General features: G+C 40.5%; 2 protein-coding genes across 3 annotated transcripts in view; one reads left to right on the top strand and one right to left on the bottom strand.

The window, feature by feature from the left end:
• The window catches only part of PGM5 (phosphoglucomutase 5), a 189,196-nt gene extending 165,630 nt beyond the window's left edge, over nucleotides 1-23,566 (bottom strand). Inside the window, exons 1-2 of the mRNA XM_025359939.1 lie at nucleotides 22,694-23,566; nucleotides 1,796-1,958 (exon numbers count right to left, since the gene is read on the bottom strand). Of these exons, the coding sequence (XP_025215724.1) occupies nucleotides 1,796-1,958; nucleotides 22,694-22,954 (424 nt within the window). The 5' untranslated portion in view covers nucleotides 22,955-23,566. The remainder of the gene's footprint in view (nucleotides 1-1,795; nucleotides 1,959-22,693) is intronic.
• LOC112608194 lies at nucleotides 22,232-24,890 on the top strand. 2 transcript variants are annotated; one of them, XM_025359941.1, is made up of 2 exons: nucleotides 22,232-22,485; nucleotides 24,475-24,890. In XM_025359941.1, the coding sequence occupies exons 1-2, from the start codon at nucleotides 22,249-22,251 to the stop codon at nucleotides 24,544-24,546; spliced, it is 309 nt and encodes a 102-aa protein (XP_025215726.1). In that variant the 5' UTR covers nucleotides 22,232-22,248; the 3' UTR covers nucleotides 24,547-24,890. The 2 variants fall into 2 exon arrangements, 1 of the variants encoding a protein (XP_025215726.1); XR_003115958.1 differs by lacking the exon at nucleotides 22,232-22,485 and adding an exon at nucleotides 23,734-23,791.
• The last annotated feature ends 669 nt before the right edge of the window (nucleotides 24,891-25,559 follow it).

Here is a 25,559-nt window from a genome sequence, read left to right as displayed (position 1 = left end):
AAGAATGTATATTCTGCTGTTGTTGGATAAAAAGTTCTATATAGGTCTGGTAGGTCCATTTGGTCTAACGTATAGTTCAAATTTAGTGTTGTCTTGTTTTTTGTCTGGTTGATCTCTCCATTGTTGCAAGTGGGGTACTGAAGTCCCCTATTAGTGTTATATTGCTGTATATGTCTTCCTTCATGTCCATTAATATTTGCTTTACATATGTAAGTGCTTCAGTGTTGGATGCATATATATTTAAAATTGTTTATGTCCTCTTGATAAGTTGACCTCTTTATCATTAAATCATGACCTTCTTTGTCTCTTGGAACAGCTTTTACTGGAAGCCTGTTTTATCTGAGATAAGTATAGGCATCTCTGCTCTCTTTTGGTAACTCTTTTCATGGAATATCTCCTTCTATCCCTTTACTTTCAGTATATACCTATTCTTAAAGTTTAAAAATGGGTCTCTTGTAAGGCAGCATCTAGTTGGATCTCATTTTTTATTCACTCAGCCATTCTATATCTTTTGATTGGAGAGTTTAACCCAGGTACAAGCAAGGTTATTATTGATAAATACTTACTCCTGCCATTTTGCTAATTGTTTTCTGGTTACTTTGTAGATAATTTGTTCCCTTATTCCTCGATTGTCGTCTACCTTTGTGGTTTGGTGGTTTAGTTTTCTGCTTTGTGGTTACAATGTTGTGGTTTTTTTAAAATATTCAACATGAATACACTTTGTTTGGATAATGTGTAAAACGTCTGCAAGGAGGGATAGATAAGTTTTCCCTTCAGAATGCATTGTTTTGCCTGGGATCAGGAATAATTTATAATGGTAACTGTTGCTGGTTAAAATTTGGCTCCTACCCACATTCATGCAAACTCAGTGTTCTAGATTAAAAGAGATTTAAGAGACTTGCCAAGCAAATGCATGGTCCTTAGATGTATCCTGATTTGAATAAAACAGCTATAAATAATAATAATGTTATTTTGGGGATTATTGAAAGTTTTGACTATAGATTAGTTTTCAGGTGGTATCGGAGAATTAGCATTATTATTGTTAGGTATGTTAACATGGTCATGCAGCAATATGTCTTTCTTTTTAAGAGAGGCATACAAAAATATTTGGGTGTGAAATATTCTTATGCTATAATTTGCCTTAAAATTCTTCAGAAAAAAAAGATAAGCAAAATAGAAAAACAAGATAACGGATACATGTTATCTATTTCTTATTCTCCCTATTTTTGTGTGTGTTCAATTTTTAAAAGAAATTTACCCTCATACATATATTCCACCCCCTTCACTAAGGACCCCCAAACTATAAATTGCTGTAAGTAAAAGAAAAAGTGAAATAATTCTATGATTTTGAGAGAATGTCAACACTGTAGGAAAATGAAAGCCCAGGATTTGGGCTAAAAGTCATTAATCTGACCCTGATCAACCCTGTGGCCTTCAGCAGTAACTCGGCCTCTCAGGCCTTTGATTTGTTCATGTGTAAAATGAGGGTCATTGTCATTCAGACAACGACCTTCAGGATATGTTTTAATTTTAACATTCAGAGTCCTTCCATATCAGATAAGCATCAACTATTCAGTTGTTTGTGTTGAGGAGTATGGGGGACCAACAGACTCCCCAGATGGGTTCATGAGCCCGCTATGCCACTTCCTTGTTGGATTACTTCGGGCACCTCACTAAATTTTTCTGAGCCTGGTCCTCTTCACCTTGTTTGTCTATCATCAAAGGGTCACTGTAAGACTATAATAATATGAGAGGAAAGAAATCGTGATTATTAAGCATATTCTGAACCACATACCTCCATTGGCAACATTAAACTTCACTCCAAACTCGCCCCCTGGTCCTCCAGGGCAGTGACTGGCTGTTAGAATGATTCCACCAGCTGCCTTGATCTTCCTGATAATGCAGGAGACGGCAGGTGTCGACAAGATTCCATTCTGTCCAATAATCAGTCGTCCAATCTAAACCATCCAAAAAAAATAAAATCAAATCAATCCAGTTGCTTGGGATTAAAGGCATTTCAATAGGAAAGTGCCCCAGGCTCTGTTAACATACAGCCAATCTCTTGACAAAAGGAACAGAGTGGGCTTTAGATTAGGGGAGGCAGAGTAGGGGGAGCTCTGACATTGTCTCTCCTTTCTAATGTCTCTAAGACCATTTGGGGCACCCACATCTAGTAGTCAATTATTAACCTGTAAATAGGATATGCTTCATTGATCTTCAGTAGTTTGAAACATCTGCTTTTGATAACTGAGGGATTAACTTGAATCACACAAGAAGTTCTTAGTTTGGTACTGACTCAGAAACTATGCCTGTACACATGCCAGAGATTACAAGAAAAAAAAATGGAGTGCTTCTCTGCTTCTTCTGCTTCCTCTAACTTAGAACAAGCTCAGAAAGCAAGGGGACTGATTTACTACAACCTCATCATCTGTAGGCATGTTTTAACTGTAATCTTCAGGAATGACTGTTCTCCTGAAAGTAGGAATTCTCTTTCTGCTGTTAAGTGACAGCATGTGCTGGAGGCATTGGAGAAATTACCCAGTCATGCTAAGCAGAGATCTGGAGGTCATCTGTGGATGCAACCAGATTCTTTCTAGAGCTACAAAACTGACTTTTTAAAAAGTCAGCAACACAGCCCTGAAGAGCATTTATTGCTACACTTTGTTTTAAAATTGGATTCAATATCATCCAATCTAGTAGTTCTCAATATTTCTACAAAATAGAATCCCTTATGAAACTTTTTTAAATCCCAGTACTCAGACTACATTCCAGACTGATTATATTGCGATCTCAAGAGCCCAGCATTAGTAGTGTTAAAGCTCCACAGGTGATTCCAATGTTCAGCCAAGCTTGGTAATCAAGCCCCCTTGTTACTCAAAGGGCTGGCAGCATGGGCATCACCTGCGAGCTTGATAGAACTGCAGAACCTCAGCTGGGTGTGGTGACTCACACCTGAAATCCCAGCACTTTGTGAGGCTGAGGTGGGCAGATCACCTGAGGTCAAGTTCCAACCTGGCCAACATGGTGAAACCCTATTGCTACTAAAAATACAAAAATTAGCTGAGCATGGTGGTGCACGCCTGTAGTCCCAGTTACTCTGGAGACTGAGGCGAGAGAATTGCCTGAACCTGTGAGCCAAGATGGCACTGCTGCACTCCAGCCTGGGCTACGGAGCGAGAAGGAAAGGACAGGAAATGAAAGGACAGGACAGGAAAGGACAGGACAGGAAAGGAAAGGAAAAGAGAAAGGAAGGAAGGAAAAGAAATAGGAAGGAAAGAAGGAAGGAGAAAGAAAGAGAAAAGAGAGAAAAAGAAAGAGAAAGAAAGAGAGAAGAGAGAAGAAAGAGAAAGAAAGAGAAAGAGAGAGAGAGAGAGAGAATACCGAACCTCAAGGACCACCCGAGGCCTACTGAATAAGAACCTGTATTTTAATAAGATCTTCTCCTCTCTTTCCAGATAATTCATTTGATAAGTACTGATATAACCCACAAGCCAAAACAAACTTTAACATACAGTCCAACAGCAAAGTTGCCCTGGCACCATCATTTCTAGAGGTCAGTCACCGACCAAATACAACAATCAGCGAGATCAGGGGAAAAAAAGATACAGAAGAGATTACACACACACACACACACACACACACACACACACACATATCCCCCCCACCAAAAAAAAAGCTCAAAAGCAAAGCAGTCTTGGGATGATTTAGTATGGAAATCCACAAGATCCCCAGGCTACATATTTTCAAGTAGAGGAGACAGATTATAAACAAATAGGCAATAATAATAATAGTTACTAGTGGGGTACATATTAGAAAGAAATTAGACTGCTGTAATAGAGAATAAAGGATGTCAATTTTAATAATAACATAATAATAATAGCTAAAGGAGCTTAGATTTTATTCTAAGTACAACTGGAATTCATTGAAAGGTTTTAAACAGTGGAAGTGACCTGACTGCATTTTTAAACATCATGTGCTGAGCAGCCCAAATAGTCCTATTAAAGAGTAAGTCACATCAAGTCACTAAAACATTCCAATAGCTTTCCTTGTCCCCCACCAACTCAAAACAAAGCCAAAGTCTTCATTATAGTCTACAAGGCCCTACAAAATCTGACCTCCATCACCTACCATTCTCCACTGCCCTCCCGCCCTCACTCTTCTGTTCCAGCCACAACGGAACAGAAGAGCTATTCCTCAAACACAACAAACATGATCCCTCCTCAGGGCCCTTGCATTTTCTCTTTCCTCTGCTAAGAATACTTGCCCAGATATTAACATACCTGCCCTCTAACATCCTTTGGGTTTCTGTTTCAATGTAAACTAATCAGAAACAGCACCCTTGACAGCCCTATATAATACTATAGCCAGAAGTCCCTAACTTTTCTATTGTTTCCTATTTCCTTCACCCTGCTATAAATTTTCTGGATCACACATATTGCCATCTAATATTTTCCATATTATTTATTTTCTCACTGTATGTAAGGCCCAAGGACTTTTTTTTTCACTGCTATATCCCAAGAACCTAAAACAAATCTGGCATGTGGTAAGTGTACAATAAATATTTGTTGAATTAATGAATGGAGAATAATGAATGAATGATGAATGGCTTCTCTGGGAGAAATACCATGAAGTGGGGCAAGAGCAGAAAGAGGAAGATCAGATGGGAGACTCTTCAAGTCGAGTGTTGACAGAGTCTTGGACTGGGCTAGAGCCCACAGAAATGAAAATTAGTCATTTGGTTTGAGATATATTTTTGGAAGGAGGATGAACAGAATATGAGGTGGACTGAAATATGGAAGAGACGGGCTGTGGTAAACAACCTCCAAAATGGCCCCAGTGGTCCTTGCCTTTTGGCATTTGTGCCTTTGTGTGGTCCCCTCCCACACTGAATGGTGCAGATCTGGGTAATCAGTATATATTGCAGAAGTAATTGTGTGTGACTTCTGTGGTGAGGCCATAAATGGCATGGACACTTCTGCCCTGCCCTCTTGGACTGCTCTTTTTGGGAGAGGCCAGCCGCCATGTCATGAAGACGCTCAAGAAGCCCTGTGAAGATGAAGCAAGGCCGGCCAACAACAGCCAGCACCACCTTGCAGCCAAGGGACTGAGCCATCTCACAGTGGATCCTCCAGCCCCCGCTAAGCCTTCATACCACCAAACCCATACCAACATGTAACTGTCACTTCATGTGAGTCCCCAAGCCAGAATACCCATCTCCTATCTCATAGAAATGATGAGAGATAATAAATATATGTGCTCACACATATTACCATCTAATTTTCTACATTATATGTTTATTTCTCCACTGTATATAAGACCCAAGGACTTTTTTTTTTTTTTCACTGCTATATCCCAAGAACCTAGAACAAACCTGGCATATGGTAAGTATACAATAAATATCTGTTGAATTAATGGGAAAAAATGAATGATTAATGGTTGCTCTGGGAAAAATACCTTGAAGAGTGGCAGGAGCGGAAGGAGGAAGATCAGATGGGAGGCTAACAGCCAGCACCACCTTGCCAGCCAAGTTACTGAGCCATATTGCAGTGGATCCTCCAGACCCCATCAAGCCCCAACTAAGCCACTAAGTTTCATGGTAATTTCTTACACTGCAATAAATAACTAATACAGGAGCAGTGAGAAAAGGAGTCAAGAATAATCTCAGCTTTCTACCTTTCATAACTTAATGGATAGTGGTGCTATTAATCAAGTCAGGAAAGAGAAAGGACAATAATTACCCCCATATTATTATCCAAAGTCATGATGAATTATTTTCCATATGGTCTTGCTAAAATTTATGTAGTCATTCAACTCATTTTATTGAGTATCTACCAGGAAACAGGTACTATGGAAGAACCTTCTGATATAGAACTGAATATAATTTAGCCACTGCCCTCAAGTAATAAGTCTGGAGAACCAAGAATCTGAAAAATATTGTAACTTTTGTTCAAAATTTTCTCTCAGCCATTTAAAGGGAAAATTTTGAAGATTGTATAGTGGTGACAGACTGGGATAGTAGTCCACAAAAACTTAGGATGCACTTTCATAGCGCAGAGTCAATGCTGAGGAACAGCTGCCCAGCCAGGGGCTACATTTTCTAACCCACCCTTGCATCTAGGTGTGGCCACATGGTGCATTTGGACAATGGGTGATAAACTAGTATGAGAATGAGAACAGAAGTAATGTGTGTTTCTTCTAGGCTGAGGATATTAGAAAACAGATATATCATCTCTACACTGCTTATTTCTCTTCCCACAGATTCAGTACAGGTAATCATGTGGCTCTAGGCAATGCCAGAGTCACAAGAAAGGAAGGAACCTGGGTCCCAATCCCATTTGGTAGACAAGAGTCTTTGCCCACCAGGGACATCTTCATTGGACTATTGTGTGAGTGAGAAATAACATTCTATTGTTTTTAAGGCAATAAAAATTGCCTACATTTCAGGTTTATTTATTACAACCACCCGCATTTTCTTAAGCAGTAGCGAAAGAAACATAAGCAATAGTTTAATGCTAAATCAAAAATATCAAATGCAAAATTATTTTATGCTATTACAGTATAAAATCATGCCCACTTTGGGGCAAGGACTTAGAAAAATGCAGAACTAAACATGTAAAGTTTGTTAAGTAGGAGAGATTATAAATTTTTATCTTACTAAATTTCAGTTATTTTTGAAAAGGCAATATGCATTCTGTTTAAGAAGGTTAAAGTGAGTAATTACACTTGAATAAAGTTTCAACCTGAAATATTTTAGTTATAATTGGAGAATTAACAGAAGATTAAATTCTAGATATACAGAAATTTTACCTATGTGAGATCTGCTCATTAACCCATCAATACCAGAAGGAAGAGGTATTGCTGGATGTTGTCCTATCATCTGAGGGATAAGTACTGGAGGAGATGTGAGAGTGGGTGATGGGGCTTCTAAGGTAAGACACGGAAAATTGTGAAGATATTTGTATCCCATATGGACACTCACCAAATGGTGACCTAGGCAGAGGAGGATTTTAATAATAGGATGACCAGTTCTGTGGATGTCAATAAGTGTCTTTCCCCCAGCCATTCCTGTCATTGTCCAATGGGCTCATGAGCAAAGTGGCTGATATGGTTTAGATGTTTGTCTCCTCCAAATCTCATGTTGAAATGTAATCCCCAGTGTTGGAGGTAGGGCCCAGCGGGTGGTGTTTGGATCATGGGGGCAAATCCCTCATGAATGGTTTATCACCATGCCCTTGGTGATAAGTGTATTCTCACTCTGAGTTCACATGAGATCTGCTTGTTTAAAAGTATGTGGACCTTCTCTTTTGTTCTCTTGCTCCCACTCCTGCTGTGTGATATGCCTGCTCCTACTTTGTCATCCACCTTGAATAAAAGCTCCTTAGGCCTCACCAGAAGTCAAGCAGATGCTGGCACCAGGCTTGTACAGCCTTCAGAACCATGAACTAACTAAACTTCTTTTCTTTATAAATTACCCAGCCTCAGGTATTTCTTTATAGCAATGCAAGAATGGTCTAATACCATGGCCGTCATGGCAGGGATGAAGGCTATGCACGGGCTCAACAACATGGACTTTCACTCACCAAGGCTGACCTGGCTATGGCCACTGCAGAGTGCCTACTCTACCAGCAGCAGGGACCAACACTGAGTCTTCTTATGGTACCATTCCCCAAGTGATCAGCCAGCTACCTCGTAGCAGATTGGTTAATTTGGGCCACTTCCATCACGGAAGGTGCAGCACTTTGTACTTAGTAGAATAGACACAAAGAAGAGGAGATATGAAGACCAATGCAAAGATTGGAGTGATGCAGCCACAAACCCAGGAAGCCAAGGAATGTATTCTGCTGCCAGAAGCTGGAAGAGGCAGGGAACAGATTCCCCCTAGAGCATCTACAGAGTGTGGCCATGCCGATAGCTTAATTTTGACTTCTGGCCTCCAGAACTGTGAGAGAATACATTTCTGTGGTTTTAAACCACCAAATATGTGGTAATTTGTTATGGAAGTCCTAGGAAATGAATGCAAAATTTGCAACCTAACACAAAGTTTGTATTAGCTTCACAAGGCTGCTATAACAAATTGCCATAAACTTAGTGGCTAAAGGCAATTAAAATTTATTCCCTTATATTTCTGGAAGCCAGAAGTTCAAAATCAAGGTGTCAGCAGGGGCCTGCCTCATCAAAAGGCTCTAGGGGAGGGTCCTTCCTTGCCTCTTCCAGTTTCTGATGGCTCCACATATTTCTGAGCTTGTGTTCACATTACTCCAATCTCTGCCTCTGCTTTCATGTCACTTTCTTCTCTGTGTGTCTATGTCTTCTCTTCCGTTCACCTCTCTCTGCCAATTATCCCAGGATAACTGTCATCAGAAAAGGTATGGCTTTCAAGATCTAATCATTGATAAAAAGAAAGATAACTTTTGGAAGCCCTTTTGTATAAAGAAAAAGCACTCAACTTGAAGTTAAAAGGCATAGGTATGAGTCTTGACTCTACCCCTGACATAGGATCATTTAACTTCTCTGAGGCTCTATGTCTTTATCTGAAAAGCCAAGAAAGAAGAGGATTGCTAAAATCCACCGAAGATCAGATTCTACAAACAAAAATTCTTTATTAAATTAACTATGACACAAATTATTCTATTGTCTTCCCCAAATCCCACAACCCCCTCCAACATTTAAAATTCATCTTTAGATAGCAGATTATCCCTTAAACTACCATTTGACTCTCTGAAAAAGTTCTAGAAATACTATCCTCTGTCAATGCAGCAGACCGCTACCTTTCAAGGAAAAAATGGTTTACTTACATAATTAGCCTTAGTTTTGTTTACAGCATTGAAGCAAGCAATGTCTGACTTTCATTCCCCAGTGAAATCCAGACCACGGCCCAGGGAGGACCAAGCCATGGCATTCTGCTGCTCCCCACTGAATGTCCCACACCATAGGGTCTGGCTTTGGCTGGAAGAAGGGCAACTTCACCCAGTCCTCCAGAAGGTACACACACCCAGGTAGATGTTACTGCCACTAAGGGGCAATTCCTTCAACTCCCACATGGAAAAGGGGGCAAAGTGGACCCTAGTCCACTGTCACTCACAAACACACACATAGGAGGCACACAGATACACATCCCAGGATCCACATCTATCACATATACGAACATTATCACACAGACCCTGCAGACACATCTGTGAGGCATATGCATTCCCAAACACACAGACAGACTCAGGATGAATTTGTTCCTACCCAGCCATGACTTCTAAAATGCTTGAGGAAATGAACACATAGTAGAAAGGAGTGTGCAATTATTTCCCATGATGCCATTGCTTAAGAACTCTTTATGTCTGTCCTTCTAATGGCACCAATGCCTCCCATCAAGCCTTAAACCTCACCTAAATTATGTCACTGGGCTTTTTCACCTGCAAATGGGCATAGTAGGTGCCAAGGGAATCAATATGCCCTTTCACATGCCTTAGACCAGTGTCCCAAGAAAGATAAAATGTTATTCTATTCCTTTACATTTTGTGCCATATACAACTATGGTTTTTTAATGATCTTATTTCTGACAGCTGTATTTCTTCAGAACATCAACAACTTCTTTCCTAAATTAGTTTTAGTATAAGTTCAGTTTCTAATTAGCTCAAATTAAAGTCCTAGAGAGCAGCGAGGTAATACTTAAACACTCAACCTAAAATCTCAGAGTAGGTGCATAATTTTGACTCTCAGTGAGTTTTTCCTGTGACATAACACTCGTGAAAGCAGGATTGCTTTCATGTGTGAACTCTCTTAAATCAGACTTACCCTTTGTGATTCTCTTTTAGCTTTAAATGTCATTTAAGAAAAAATAAAGAAAAGAAAATTAAGCATGACATTCTCCAGTACCTCTGCTCACTGTGTTATAATCCCTATCACTCCCCAAGTGAATTGGAGAGAGTGAAGACACAACGAACAGAAACTTCCTTGATGCTTCACAGAGGAAGTGTTCTCCAGGACCACACAGCCTCCACCATGTCCATCTGTAAGTGCTGTGGCAAGCCATACACAGAAAGATGCCTGTTTCCTGTCTTCTCGGTTAAAAACAGAAACAAAACACTGGAAGAAACCCCAAAGCCAAGCTGCCATGGGTTGCAGAGTGCCAGCCCTTAAGTAGTGTTGTCCATAGGTAAACAGGAGACAGATAAGGGCAATTTCAAGAAATAACAAACTCAAGGCATGAATGTGGTTACCCAAACATCAAGGGACTTCTTCATTTGCATTTGGATAATTGTGCAGTTATATGATTTGTTACATGGAGACCAGCTAGAAGTAAGAGAACTCATCCTCAACTTCCTGTACCTATGGAAGTCTTTACACACATGCTGGAGAGAGAGATGAGAGTTCATTAGCATCAAAACAACATGAATTTCACAATCAATTCCTAATATCTGAACAAATACAGAAAAGTCACAGGCATCTAGAAGTGCAGCCCAAGTTCTGTTCTTCAATCGGCCCACCCATTTCTCAAGATTTCATTGAGAAGATCAAGAAATCTAATCTTCCTTGGATGCAAAATGGAGGTGGTAAAAATTGGAAGTATGTCCTTCCTGGTAATTAGGCAATTTCAGTAAGTAGGAAGTACTCTGAAATCTTTAAGGTATAGAGTCTGACTCACTAGAACAAGAAAGGGCCCCACTTGTTGCCATTTTATGAGGTGACCATCCCAGTTGGATCCCAGGATAAGAACTACAAGTGTCCATTGGGTCTACCTGGGTCTGAGTCAAGAAAGCAGAGTTGAGTGCCCTGAAGTAAGCTGAGATTTTGGGGTTCAATGGGAAAGAACATAAGAATTGACTTTGCCACCTACTGCCTGAGTGACTTTGAGCAAGATCTCAAATCCCTATGTATCTCGGTTTTGTTATCTAAAAGATCACGTGATGGAGGATGCAAGGAAGTAACACAGGCAAGACCCAGTTTACAGTGTCTAGTACCTAACAGACTCTTGACACGTTTCACTTGCCCTTGAGTCAATCTTTCCATGTCACTGAATATTCTTCCACAACATGATTTTAATGGATATAGTCTTCCATTATTTAAATGTACCATTACTGACCAATATAAAAATGTTATTTTACCTCAAATTGTTATATGTAAAACAAAAACATGTTTGAGGACTAAACCCACACTGCAGTATAAATTAAACTGGATGTAGGCCAGGCATGGTGAGTCACACCTATAGTCCCAACACTTTGGGAGACCAAGATAGGAGGATGGCTTGAAGCCAGGAGCTCAAGAGCAGCCTGGGCAACATGGCAAGACCTCATCTCTACAAAAAATAAGAAAAATTAGCCAGCCATGGTGGCGTGCACCTGTAGTCCCAGCTTCTTGGGAGGCTGAGGTGGGAGGATCCATTGAGCCGAGGAATTTAAGGCTGCAGTGAGCTAGGATAACCACCGCACTCCAGCCTGAATGACAGAACAAGAACCTGTTTCAAAAAAAAAAAAAAAAAAAAAAAACCTAAAAACTAAAATCTGGATGTAGTTTGCCAATAACTAAACAGCAAATTAATTGTAATATGCTTACATATAAATGATATCTTTATTCTTTAATCATAAACCTGCTCACTAAGAAGCTGCTGAAGTCCATGGTAGTGACAGGTACATGTCTGCATCCTTGTCCTGACCTGCATCTTCTTTGATTGTCCCCATCTGTGTCTCCAACTGGCACTGCCGAACTGGCCTGCTACCTGATCAATGTTGTTGAGCTCACTGCACAAAGCCGTTCTTAAAAGGTAGATTTCTGCCTGGAATAGTCATACTCACACCACTTAAATTCCTTACTCCTGATCCATCCAGCTCAGCACAAGTTCTATTTATTGCCATAGAAACGTAGGTCATTTGGAAACACCTCCTTCATTTCTATGGAATGTTCAAACATTTCTGACATTTTGGACTCTGTTCTAGCCTCTTGTTAAATATATCCAGAAAAGAGACAAAGCTTTATGGGGAGGTTATGTGCACACATATGCTATAGAATAAACTATCTAAATGCTTAAAAATACTTTCCATCTGGCACCGCACCTTAATAGGTAGACAGAAATTATGTACCTATATAGATACACATAAATACATATCCCCAAAACAGAAACTCATTCTCTTATTTATATATAGGTGAATATACATATACCTTTATAGGTAGAACAAAATAAAACCCTCAGCCTCTTTAGGGCCATGCATTTTCTCTGAGTAATTGTCACAATTAATTAAAATACATTTGTATGCATCTTTAGATAAATTCCATCAGACCAGTTTCTGTCCGGTTGGAAAATAATAACTGCCTATTTACTAAGTGCCCCTGCCCCCATACTACGTTCCAGTGAACTAAAGACCTCTGGCAATCATAGATTTACAACGCAGCAAGATTAAACAATTTACTGTTATTTATGACAGCCAAGCTGGATCTTCTGTATTATATTCCACATTAGCATCTATCACTTTACATTTGGGAGATCCTGTCCAAAAAAAGATTATGCCTCCTAACCAAACATTCAGCAGGGCTGCAGGAACAGGCCCCCTGACAAACATCCTGCCAAAGTACTTTAAAGCACCGTGAGCTCCTGCAGCTGTGCATTTTCAGACGACTCAGCAGATTAGCGTGGAGTCTCTTAGCCTCTGCTTGGTCTGTTCCTTTCAGTAATCTCTCACATGGCCCAGTCCATTCGGCTTGAAAATCCTCATGAAATGAGCAGATTAAGATCTGGCTTCAGTAGGGGGCCATGGGTTGGGCATGGAGGGGAGAGCCGGAGCCTCAGAAAGGTTTCAGATGGAAAAGCATGGCACTGACTCAGCTCATGCTTAACAGGAAATAATGCACAGACCACACCAAAAAAGTCCTTTATGTTGTGTGAAAGTCTACGCTGAAGCAACTGCTGCCACTTCATGTACTGTGATAGAGTGCGCATGTGTGTGTTTGTGTGTGCATGAGTGTGAGTACGCACACAAATGTGTGCTGGGACGGGGAGGAGATCACACGTTCAGCAGTCATCACCTCAGCCTTAGCTAGCAGCATGGAGAAATGCCAAAAGTCAAGAGGAAGCTGCACCAAAGCAACTGTGATCACCACATCAGCAGGCGCCTTCTGGTTAGTAAAGCTACTGGGACTAAAACACACACACGAACTCGTCCTTCTTTTATTTTAACCAGAGTAAAATATTTTTATAATAATTGTATTATATGAGTAAATAAAATAATTCATAATGCTGTAACCCATTATCACATTCAATCCTCCCAACAACCCTAGAAGATACGCAGACAAGTATTATTACTTTCCCTATTTTTATAAATGAGGAAATAAACCCCAGGAGGTGACTTCCCCACAGTCATGTAAGTTGCAAACAATAGTATCATGATTCAAATCCAAAACTTCTCCTTTTGTCTTCATTATTGTTTTAATTTTGAAGGTAATGCAAATGCATGTATGATCTTTTAAATCCAGAGATGTATATGGGATAGGAAAAGGGACTCTCCTTCCCCATCCTACACTCCCTCCACCCAAGCGATACCCACTGTTGACTGGAGTATGTTTTTCTAATCCTATTTTCTATGCCTACATAATATAGAGAAAAGCAGGATTACATTACACACAATATTCCAGTCATTGCTCTTTTTCACCAACAAGCTATCATTCACATCTTTTTCATACTACATATAAATTTATATCCTTTATTTTAGTGGTGTATATTATGTGGTTGTGTCATAAATTATGTACCTGTTCTCTGTTGAACATATAGATTTTTTTTTCTGAGTTTTTCCTTAGCAAAATGCTGCAGTGAGTACCCTTGTACATAGAAGTTTGTACATTTATTCTAGAAAAATCTACAATATAGTTTCTTAGATTAAGAGATTCCTGGGTTATTAAAACAACTACTCTATTAATTTAGATATATACTTCCAAATTGCCTGGCCAAAAAGTTGTGGCAATTTAACTTCTATGAACAGTATACAAACATGACAATTTTCCAACACCTACACCAACTCTGGGTAATTTCATCCTTTTTTACAAGTTGATGGATTGTTTTAATTTATATTTCTCTGGTTATTAATAGGGTTGGCCACCTGTTCATGTGTTAATATTGATGATATTTGTATTGAATTGTTTGATTTTTCTTGATTTGGAAAACCTTTTTACATGTCATAGATATTAAATATTTGTCGTTAAACTCTCCTTCCAGTATTTTGTATGTGTTTTGCCAAGTAGAATAAATTCTTGTCCTCTGATTTCAGATTCCTTTCTCTTTCCATTAGAAATCCCTAAATGTAAAACTGGATATTGATAGCTAAAAACCAGGATGTTTACTAGAGAAAAACAATACAAAGGCAATAATTAAATATATTTATACAAAATACCTACTAGTCCAAACTTAAAAAGAGAAAGTAAAAGTCAAATGCTTCCATGACTTCAGACTAAGAAAAAGAACTTTTGAGGTTGAATGTTCCTGAAACTTTTCTTTTCATACAACTACAGACATGATTCCAAAAGTTGATGTCACTAAAAATGTAAGATATGAAAGATATTTGAAGACTCAGAGAAGGTGGATTTTCATTTTAACGAGTCACATATATATTCTAGATATCCTCTTATTTGTAACTAAGAGAGTCAAATCAGATGAAAGAATCTAAAAATGTCCCTTTGACTGTGGTAAGTAGAAGTAGTGGAGGTGTATTGGCCAAACCTTGAGTGTTTGTGAATTAACTCTTAAGGCTATGGGCTGACACAGGCCATTGAAGCCCCAGCTTTTTATCTTTAATTTTAAAATCCCTGAACAATTTATACTAATTTTTCTTGTCCATTATTTCCAAATAATCTTGTTTAAATGCTATTACAGTGCTTGTTCATGTTACTGTTGTCTAACAGAAGGGTATCCGGGGCCTTAAAACTGAGAGACTTAGGATTAATGACTCCAATACCTATGCTTGGACTTCTCCAAAAGTGGGTTCCAACTTCTTGTCCTCAAGTCTGTATAGAAACTAGCAAACTTCCAGAGTTCACAAAAGGCTCAAAGAGAACAGATGTTTTATAGAAAATTCTTAGAGCAAGTTTCACGCATAATGTTGCTGATGTGTGTCTGCCTTTTCAATAAACATCACTATGCTTTATCACAAGATTTAATAAAGCAGCTTAGTTAAAAATGCCATCTGGGTCTCTGGACACATTAAACAAAGCTTAAAATAACCACTCCAGCAACTGGGAGGACCCAGCTGTTCTCACAACCTCTCCCACTCCTTCTACTTCCCCATAAAAAGAGTGAATGAAGACCACAGACTAAAAGCATCCAGAATGAACTGACACAAACAGGGAGATAGGTGGAGCCAAGGGCTCTAGTAAGTTTACTGTTGTTCACATAATAGATTTGCTAATTCCACAACTTGGGGATGGGGATTCAGAAAGGGAAGCAGAAAGAGGGAAGAGAGAATCATGGAAGGGCTCATTCAAGTTTTCTAATGTATCACAAACCTGTCCTCCCTAATGTCTGGACTATAGTAGCCCATTCCACTCACCTATTCTGTAGTGAAGTTCAGTAGAAAATACAAAGCAATCACCACCCAGTTCTTTCTCCCTTCTAGAGATGAGATGTTAGCCACCCAATCCTAGACTCTCAGATCCATTCCAGGAAAGAAGCCCTAGGTATTGAAGCATAGGTTTCCCTCCCTGCTGTCTTCTACCCTTCCTCCTTCTCTCCCTCCCCGAGCCACCACCACATCCCACTTTGCTCCACTTCCAAATCTTTGTTGCTTGGTTTGGGGGCCACGCCAAGATTTGTTCCCCAGATAGTTCTAGTAAACACCAAACCAAGTATATTCTCATTCTTTAGAGCAACCAGCTTTTCATGGCCAACTGGAATCAAATACAACCTGCACAAACATCTATCCGGAGGACAATCCAAGGCTCCGACTGAGCCAGCCTTCTGCATACCACTGTATTTCAACTTCCTATTCACAAGACACTGAGACATTCTTGAATTCTGTAAGGTGCACTGCATGTTAATACATTGCTGCTCATCATGTGGCCAATATAGGGCATGACTAGTCAACAAATTTTCTCTTGGCTAAAACTTGCAACAAAACTGTAAGTTGTTTACCAAGGGGCCCACTACAGGTTATATTCAATACATACAGTCAAATCATAATTATCTGAGGTATATTCGGTTGACCATACGCCTTTATATTTCAGTAAAAGTTCTTTACATTTCCCAGTGCTATCGATGTTACAGAATGCTTTCATGTGCAGTGCTTCATCTGATTCCCAGGATAATTAAATGATGCTGTCATACCTGATTTTTAGATGAGGAAGTAAGTGGTTTCTGGATATTTCAAGAGGCTAACGCATCTGCCCTCCAACTTGTATGTGTAAACCAAAAACAAAATTCCAAGGCCCTTCAACTATCTGAATGGACTTTGACTCTTTTGTTCAATATATGGCAGAGCTAGGAAAAGAAGGTGAGTCTTCCAGCTGCTGATACAGGGTTTTTTCTGCCATACTGCATTACCTCCAAGGCTAAAATCAAAAGACGGTGTGGTTATCACAAGAAAAAAATCTGGTTTGGATTTCCCAAATGTGTATGTAGTGTTTGGTGATTTATGTTAATTTAACCTATTGTTCTTTTGGGTTGTAACAGTCAGACTCCATTTTTGAAAACAAAACAGAATCGATTTTAAATGCTAAATTATTGATCATTGCTGTCTCGTATGGTAGCTACTAACCACTTATGGTTATTTGCATTTCTATTTTAATTAATTAAGTAAAATGCAAAATTCAGTTCTTCAGTTGCTCTAGCCACATTTCAAGTGTTCAGTAGTCACATATGGCTAATGGTCGGGACAACGCAGATTATAGAACAGTTTCATCATCAGAGAAACATCTATTGAACAGTGGTATTACATAATGTCATCTCCAGAGAAAGAAGACTTGTAGAAAAGGTCAGAAACAACTGGGCACAGCGGCTCACAGCTGTAATCCCAGCATTTTGGGAGGCCGAGGCAGGCAGATCCCTTGAGGTCAGGAGTTCAAGACCAGCCTGGCCAATATGGTGAAACCCCATCTCTAGGAAAAATACAAAAAATTAGCTGGGTGTGATGGTGCGCGCCTGTAACCCCAGCTACTCAGGAGGCTGAGGTGAGAGAATTGCTGGAACCTGGGAGGTGGAGGTTGCAGTGAGCCAAGATCGTGCCACTGCACTCCAGCCTGGGTGACAGAGCAAGACTCCATCTCAAAAAAAAAAAGAAAGAAAAGAAAATGTCAGAAACATCTTGAGGCAGGCACAGTGCTGTCATCTGTCCAATATTGAAGGTGATTTAAGAATAAGAAAGAAGAAGAGAACAAAGAAGAGGAAAAGAAGTTACCTTAGGTGTACCCACCCAGAAAAGGACAAAGGCATTCCTGTAGTCATTGTGTTGTATTTTAGCTCTTAAACTTTTTAAGAGATTAGAATAATTTGATACATAGAAGATCTAAACCGCTGAAGAGGCTCTGAAGCAGATAAAAATAGAAAGAAAATAAAAAACTAATTAGTTACCAATTAAGCTTAACCACAATTCATTTAAACTATACTATTTACTCTTTACATGATTGGTTTTTCCCTTGCTCTATAGTATGACATAGTTTATATTTTTAAAGGGGAATTAAAATATTTCTGGAAATTTTTAAATGTAAGTTCACATAGCCACATAAAAACTGCAGAAACAGATAAAAACTATCTTCTCATTTATTCCCTAATCCATTCAAATTAAATATAAAAATCCAAGCATCCACAGTGATATTTTAAAAAGCAAAAGTGAGACAAAACAAAATTCATTTGTCACCTGTGGAGGTGGTTAACTCACTAAATCTTCACTCCAAACACCAGTAATTTTGAAAAGACAGAAAAAAACATATGCTCTGCCTTTCCAGAAGGAACTATGTTTCAGGGTAGCCAAATAACCCAGTTGTGAAGAAAATGGTCTGCTTATAGAAAAATGCCAGCTAAAACATGTAGATAGAATTAGAGAATTAGAAATTCACCATTTTTAAACCCCTAATGAAATAATCATCTCAAGCAAGGATGATTAATAAATGCTAAAACAATCAAGTAGATATTGATACAGAATATAACTAAATATACACAGTACAAAGTTCACGTCACAGACTACTGACTTGACCCAAGGGGGAATATAATGGAGGAGATAGGCAGTGATCACCCTAACCTTGTGATCATCTCAGCATCACTAATGATGGGATATAAATACACATTATTGCCTATGAAATATTCTTTAAAAAAAGAAGTTGAACCTGAATCTAACTAAACCTTGCAATGGGTTGAACGTGTATGTCTTCCCAAAATTAATATGTTGAAATCCTAACCCCAAAGGTACTGGTATTAGAAGGTGGGGCCTTTAGGGGGTCATTAGGTCATAAGGACAGAACCCTCATGATTGGAATTAGTGCCCTTATAAAAGAGGCCCCAGAGAGCTAGTCTCTCTCACTATGTGAGGGCCCAGCAAGAAGGTCACTCCGTGAACCAGAAAGTTGGTCCTATCCAGATACCAAAACTGCGGATGCCTTGATCTTGAACTTGCTAGTCTCTAGAACTGTGAGAAATAAACTTCTGTTGTTTGTAAGTCACCCAGTTTTTGGTATTTTGTCATATCAGGACTAAAAGCCTTTAGAACTAACTTCCAGTTAACCAGAAAAACAGAAAACAGAGTGAAAAGTTAAATGACACCATAAAAAGCAACCAGAAAATTCCAGAAGGGGAAATATTCTACAGGACAACTGACTAGTTTTTCAACAAGTCAATTTCATTAAATAAATACATAAACAAAGAGTGAGGGTACTTTCTAGGTTAAAAAAGTATTGAGCTAAATAATCAAATGCAATGTGTGTCCCTTGATTAGAAGAAACTAATTTGAACAAACCAGCCACAAAAGATATTTCGGGGAGACCAAGCTAGAAGGATCACTTGAGGCCAGAAGTTTGAGACCAGCCTGGGCAACGTAGTGAGACCTCCATCTCTACAAAAACAATAAATTAGCCGGGCGTGGTGGTGTGCACCTATAGTCCTAGCTACTCAGGAGGCTGAGGCAGGCAGATCGCTTGAGCCCAGGAGTCTGAGGCTACAATGAGCTATGATTGTGTCACTGCACTTCAGGCGGTGTGAAAGAGCAAGACTTTGTCTCAAAAACTAAAAGGACATTTCATAATAACTGAGGCAATCTGAATGTGGACTGGGTAACAAATGATATAAAAAAACGATTTTTTATTTTGTTTGAAAAGATGATATTGTAACTATATAGGAAAATGTTCTTATTTTTTAGAAATCTGTACTAAGGAATTTAGGGGCAAAATGTCATTTTCTTCAATATATTTTCAAAGACAAGCAAAAAAATAATCATGACACAAATATAGCAAAATGTTTACAATCTATGTTCTATGTTTGTCTATGAGTGCCATTAATCTCATCTCTCTGCTTTTCTGAAAGTTTGAAAATTTCAGTTTTATAAATTTTTTTACATTCCATAATTTTATAATAAATTTTTTAAAGTTTGAAGCAAATCAACAACTATAGCTTCAAAAATATCCTAAGCCACAATAAACACTGAACAGGGTATATTCCTGCCACTTTCTAAAAAAGTTGGCCCAGGAAGGAGTATGAGAGCTGCCATAGCTCTCCCAAGGCTCATTATTCTCCATCACTCCTTGGGAAATCCCAAAACAAATTTTTTTAAAAATTGTTTAAATTTATGTTTTTTGATTCTACAATTTTATAATAAAATAATTTAATAATGTTTTAATTGTATATTTTAATTTATAAAAATTTTTATACATGTTTATATTTGAAATGTCTATTTCAAACTTTATGAGATATTAAAATATAAGTAATATAGTTCGTCATTTTAGAAATTCCATGTTTTTCTTCTCTCCCAGCAATTACATAATCAAAGAGTAACTATAATTTTTCATAGAACATCGTTTTGTAGGCTAGGCACGGTGGTTCATGACACTTTAGGAGGACAAGGCAGGCAGATCTCTTGAGATCAGAAGTTTGAGACTAGACTGGGCAACACAGAGAAACCCTATCAGTATTAAAAACACAAAAATCAGCTGTGCATGGCAGCGTGCACCTATAGCCCCAGCTACTCAGGAGGCTGAGTTGGGAAGATCACCTGAACCTGGAGAGGTCAAGGCTACAGTGAACCAAGACTGTGCCAGTGCCATTGCACTCCAGCCTGGGCAACAAAATGAGACCCTGTCTCAAAAAAAAAATAATGAAATTTAATTTAAAAAAAGAAAATTGCTTTGTAAAATTAACTTTTTCAATCAAAACCAAGATTTTTCAGATACAAAGAATGCAGCCCACTGGTCAGATTTGTCAGTTCAAAGAGAATAAATTCTAGTTTTCTATTTTTCTAGCCTGTTTATGACTATCCAATAGGATATCAAAAAAGACTAAAGCATTTGGAATACAAGTTCAGTACTCCTGAGTCTAACTCAACGTGCCAAATCAGGAGATAAGCACATTCTTATCAATTTTCAATCATTCAAGACCAATTTTGCTTATAATTATCCAGTTATTTTAGACCATCTTTCTCCTGAAGCCAGCCTTATGGCTATTCATTTCACTTTAGCATAAGACCCCAAGAAGGAGAACAAAATGAGGAAATGATTGGTTAAAATTGGCTGTTTGAAATTCTGAAACATGTCCACCATTCCCTTCACACATGCTCACCCCTCTTAGAAGTAGTACTTTCAGATTATTTAAGACTCGATGCTTCTGTGTGGATTTTAATTTGTCATCTGTCCTCTATAACAGCTAGTAGGTTAAATTTGACTCTATTTTAAGCATAATTGACCTATGCTAATTATCTGCTAAAATAAATTTCACTCTTAGAGTTAATAAAGTGTGTTTGTCATAGAAGACCCATTGAAGTAAGAAACTGAGGAGTCCTTATGGTAAAGTGGGCCAAGAAATAAGACATAAATTTTCCCATGCAAATCAACAACTGTAGCTTCAAAAATATCCTGACACACAAGTATTGGACAGGCCATGTTTCTCTCACTCCCTAAAAAAATTGGCCGGGGAAGGAGTATGAGAGCTCCCATAGCTCTCCCAAGGCTCATTATTCTCCATCACTCCATGGGAACAGCCTTGTCAGAAAAGAGTGAAAGACCATTTGTCAACCTCTCTTCAACTCCCTGATTCTAGCCAATCTTCATCAATCCCAAGAGAGCAGCCAGAGAGAAATGCAAACCCCGTATCTCCAGCATCATTGTCTGCTGGAGTCAAAAATCACAATTCCACCACCCACCCCAACACTACTGGCCCTGTTTCTCCCAATTGTTTTTTATTATGTTTTTTAAAAAATCATCTTTCCCCATCCCTGAGACACTGAGGAGGGGAAATTATAGTAGATAAATATGAAGCATGGAGATCCTTTAAAAATGTTTTTAATAATAAACGAGAAAATGAAAAGGAGAGGGTTGGAAGGAGAAAATTCAAATGCCAGGAAATTGTTCAGTTTTGCTTTTAAATATGTTAACACTCATTTATACATCTGCAAGAGACTTTCCATTAAAGAAAAATTCTATGAGTGTGGCTCTGGTTGCATGAATAAGGATGAAATTACTTTTTTAGACAATGTTTTCCACAGATAATTCAGCGACCCCTGAAATTAGGTATCCCTCTTGTAGATGTCCTTGAGATGCTGCCGGACTTGGGAAAGAGGAAACTGGGATATGGGGCTATACCAAAAGGTGCTTATAGTTATAGGACAGTGAGGAAAGGGGCAGTGGGAGAAAAATCCGAAGTCTGAGAATCTGGATTGCAAAAGAAGACTACGAGGTCGTGGGAGAAAGGAGAGGAAACAAGGATGAAAACCGAAAGAGGAAGAGGCATGAAATGTTGTCAAATGCCAAAAGGCATTTGGAGAGAAGTTGGGAATTGCATTAAGAAAACCACTGCAAATCTCATTTCAGACCATTTAGAGATATGCCTCCTGGGAACTGCGAGCTCAGGCTGTTTAACATCAAACAAATTGATCCACTCCATCCCTACCCTAATTAAATAAATCATTCAATAATTCTACCGGGTTAAAGAACCAAAATATTAAAAACCTTCAGGGCCCACTCTTGCCAAATATGTCAGGGATCGCGTGCGTGTGTGTGTGTGTGTGTGTGTGTGTGTTCTGTGACACCACTACTGTTAAATAAGCAGAGCTAAGACTTAGGGGATTGGGAGATTATTGCAAAAAGGGCATGGGCCGGGGGACTTTGTTGGGAGCCTACGAAAGAAGATTGTGTGGGGACGGTGGGCAGCGAACGTGTTGGGAACAATATGAAAACCCAGGAATTGCCTTGGAAATGACAGGGCCGGGCAAGACAATGTCCGAAAGAAAAATGAGCAGGTGCGGGATGTGGCCAGAGTCGGAGAAGAGTCCGGGCGCCCGGAGTGGCTCCAGGAACGACGGAGACCCCTCAATGTTTTTGGGGGCGGTGGGTACTAATAGAACCCGGCGTCCGGGATGCGCCAGGGAGGCTGCGGGTGCGGCGGGGGTGGGGCGCTGGAGGGTAAAGAAGCCGGAGTGAGGTAGCGGAGCCGGGCGGGGGCCTCCCAACTGGGCCCGGAGGCAGTCGGGGGACATGGGCTAGGAGAGCGCATGGCGGCGGCGAGGCGGGAAGCGAGGGGCATCCGGTCACTCACCCCGTTGGCCGCGGCCATCTGCACCACGATCTCGATGGCCGTCCTGCTAAAGTACCTGCCGTCGCTGCCCACCACCATGGTGCAGCCCTGGCGGTCGCGCAGGTCGATGGACGACAGCACGCTCTGGATGAAGTTGGGCAGGTAGTTGCGCTGGCCCTCGAAGAGGCCGGTGGGTCGCCGCAGACCCCCGCCACCGGTCGGCCGCTGGTCCTCGTAGGGCGCGGTGGGCACCGTCAGCACCGGGATGGGGCTCCCCTCCATGGCGCCTCCTGGCCGGTCTTGCTGCGGCTCCCTGAGCCGGAGGGAATCTGCAGCCTGCCGGGGGGCCCCCACCAGCCTGGCTGCGTGCCGGGACTCCGCCTCGTGCCCGGGCCCCCTCCCCAGCAGGTCGGCGCCCTGCGCCCTGCACCCGCCCGCCGGGGGACCGCCCGCCCCTCCTCTCCGCGAGGCCGCTCACTGACTCCCTCGGCAGAGTTTGCTTCTGGCTTCCGATAAAATTTTCTCCCGCCCACCTTCTCTGCTGCCAGACCGCCAGAGGTGCCCTCAGTTTCTTCCCAAGTTGGACTCACTTTCGGGGTGTCCCAAAAGCCCGATTCCAGGGCCTGCTAGCCCGACCCCGTTGACGCCTCCACCCGCGCCTGGCCCCAGCCTTCCCCCGCGATCGCCGCCCTCCGGGGCACACCCTCCGCCAGAAAACAGCCGGCGGGAAGGCGAGACTTTGGGCAGAGTCAGGGTTCCTCTCGCGCGCCCGGCCCCTCTCCAGGTCTCCCTGGGAGTGCGCAGCCTATACGCACCAGTTTCTCTTCAGAACAAGGACGGGGAAGGAGTTGGGAGGGGGCTGAAACCTTTTGCCATCAGCGAACAGCCCCAGCCAAAAATAACCCTGGAAAGGCGAGCTGAGAATGGTTATCTCCTGCCAGCGCTGAAATCGGAGGCTGGGAGCTGCGTGTGGGGTGTGTGTGTGTGTGTGTGTGTGTGTGTACCCTCCCACCACGACCATTTGTTGAAGGGAATCACCACTGTCAGACTTCAATCCAACAGGACCCACTGGAGCCATCCACACTTTCCCCAGCCTCTTCCAAAACAGCACACTTTCCGGTATGGACAATTCTTTTCTTTTTTTTTTTTTTCTCACTTGTTTGTTTGTTGTGGTGGTTGCAACAGCAGCAACACAGACGACACGTATTTCTCTATTCTTCCCGCCCTTCTCACCCTCCCTACCCAGCTCCTGCTTTAGAAACAGGCTTGTCCTACCCTGTATTTGTCCACACTGTCTGGATTTTTAACTGAATTAATCGTTTTCAATAGGAGGAGGCTAAAACCCTTATTAATGTCCTACCAGGAGTGAACGAATAAAACCAAGTTAAAAGAGAACTGGGTACCAGGTACTGTGCTAGGTTCCTTTGCATGTATCCTTTCATTCTGCTGGAGCTAAAGATTTTCTGCCTCCTCTCCATAAAACTCACCAAAACTCCAAAACCAGGAAATTCTCCATAGAAAATAGGAGTGAAGAGAGAAAAGACTAACAGGATAAAACCCAAAGCAGGAAGAAAGTTCTATCTCCCATTTCTCTCAAAGAATTTTTGGATCCACCAAGGCTACCATCCTGAAATATCTTGCTGCTTCTCCTTCCCCAAATATTGTCCACTTCCTGAGAGTAAGGCTGACTCGCCACAGGGTTATAAAGTGTTTGGTCACAGTAAGACAACTGTGAGTAATAACACACATTGTATACTGTTTTGCAATTGATAAAAGGCTTTGCATCTGTTTTTTCTTTGCAGGTTGAAGAAAAGAAGAATGGTATTCATGCAGTTCCCATTTTACAGATGAAAACAGGAGGACTTTTTCTGTGAAGTCAAGAAAGTGGTTACAATGGTACTTTCAGCCTGTCCTAATTATATATCGCCCCTCCCCTTTTTATTAATAACATTGAAATGTGATGGGGAAAACACTAAAGCTGTCAGTTGAAACCGGCTGGGACATTTTAGCCATTCTCTTCAACATAAAGAATGGGTGTTTTTGGAGGGGGTGAGAGGAATGGAGAAATGTTGTCAAAGAGTACAATGTTTTAGTTGAGACAGGAGAATATATTTTGTTGAGATCTACAGCACAGCATGGTTACTGTAGTTAACAGTGAAGCATTGTATATTTCAAAATTGCTAAGACAGTAAATTTCAAATGTTGTCACCACAAAAAAGATAGGTTTTGAGGTGAATATATTAATTCTCTGGATTTAATTATTCTACAGTGTATACGTATATCATAACATCATATTATACCCCCATAAATACATACAATTTTAATTTGCCAATTAACTTTTTTTTAAAAGAATGGTATGGCAAGTCGGGGGAGGTTGTTTTTGTTTTTGTTTTTCCTCTAGTCTCTACTCAGTCTCCAACATCCCATTCCCCATAAAGTTCCTGTCACCCAGCTGGAGTGTAGTGGCAGAATCATGGCTCACTGCACCTTCTCCCTATTGGGCTCAAGCGATCTTCCCGCCTACAGGTACATCCCACCACGCCCAGCTAATTTTTGTAGTTTTTGTAGACATGGGGTTTCACCATGTTGCCTAGGCTGGTCTCAAACTCCTCAGCTCAAGCAATCTACTTGCTTTGGCCTCCCACAGTGCTGGGATTACAGGTGTGAGCCACCAAGCCCAACCCATAAAGTTCATAAATTTTTATCTCCCTGGGAGTGCACAGCCTACACACACCAGTTTCTCTTTAGAACATACTTGAGAGTCTTGGTTTAGCACTCAACAGACAGAACCTGAATACTTCTAGGGATCTGTGCACATCTCTATGGTGTGGGGTTTTTAAGATCTCTTTCTAATGACATTTTATTTGCAAAGCAGGACAGTTTCATT

The sequence above is a fragment of the Theropithecus gelada genome, chromosome 15 (assembly GCF_003255815.1).
Source record: "Theropithecus gelada isolate Dixy chromosome 15, Tgel_1.0, whole genome shotgun sequence".
NCBI lineage: Eukaryota > Metazoa > Chordata > Mammalia > Primates > Cercopithecidae > Theropithecus > Theropithecus gelada.
This window is presented reverse-complemented; position numbering and strand designations above follow the sequence as displayed.

What these genes read in the sequence shown, in the direction of transcription:
- LOC112608194 (XM_025359941.1), top strand. Translation starts at nt 22,249, where the DNA reads ATGGGCCGGGGGACTTTGTTGGGAGCCTACGAAAGAAGATTGTGTGGG. An exon ending in CCTCAATGTTTTTGGGGGCG is followed by an intron (nt 22,486 to 24,474) that starts GTGGGTACTAAT and finishes TTTTCTTTGCAG; the next exon opens with GTTGAAGAAAAGAAGAATGG.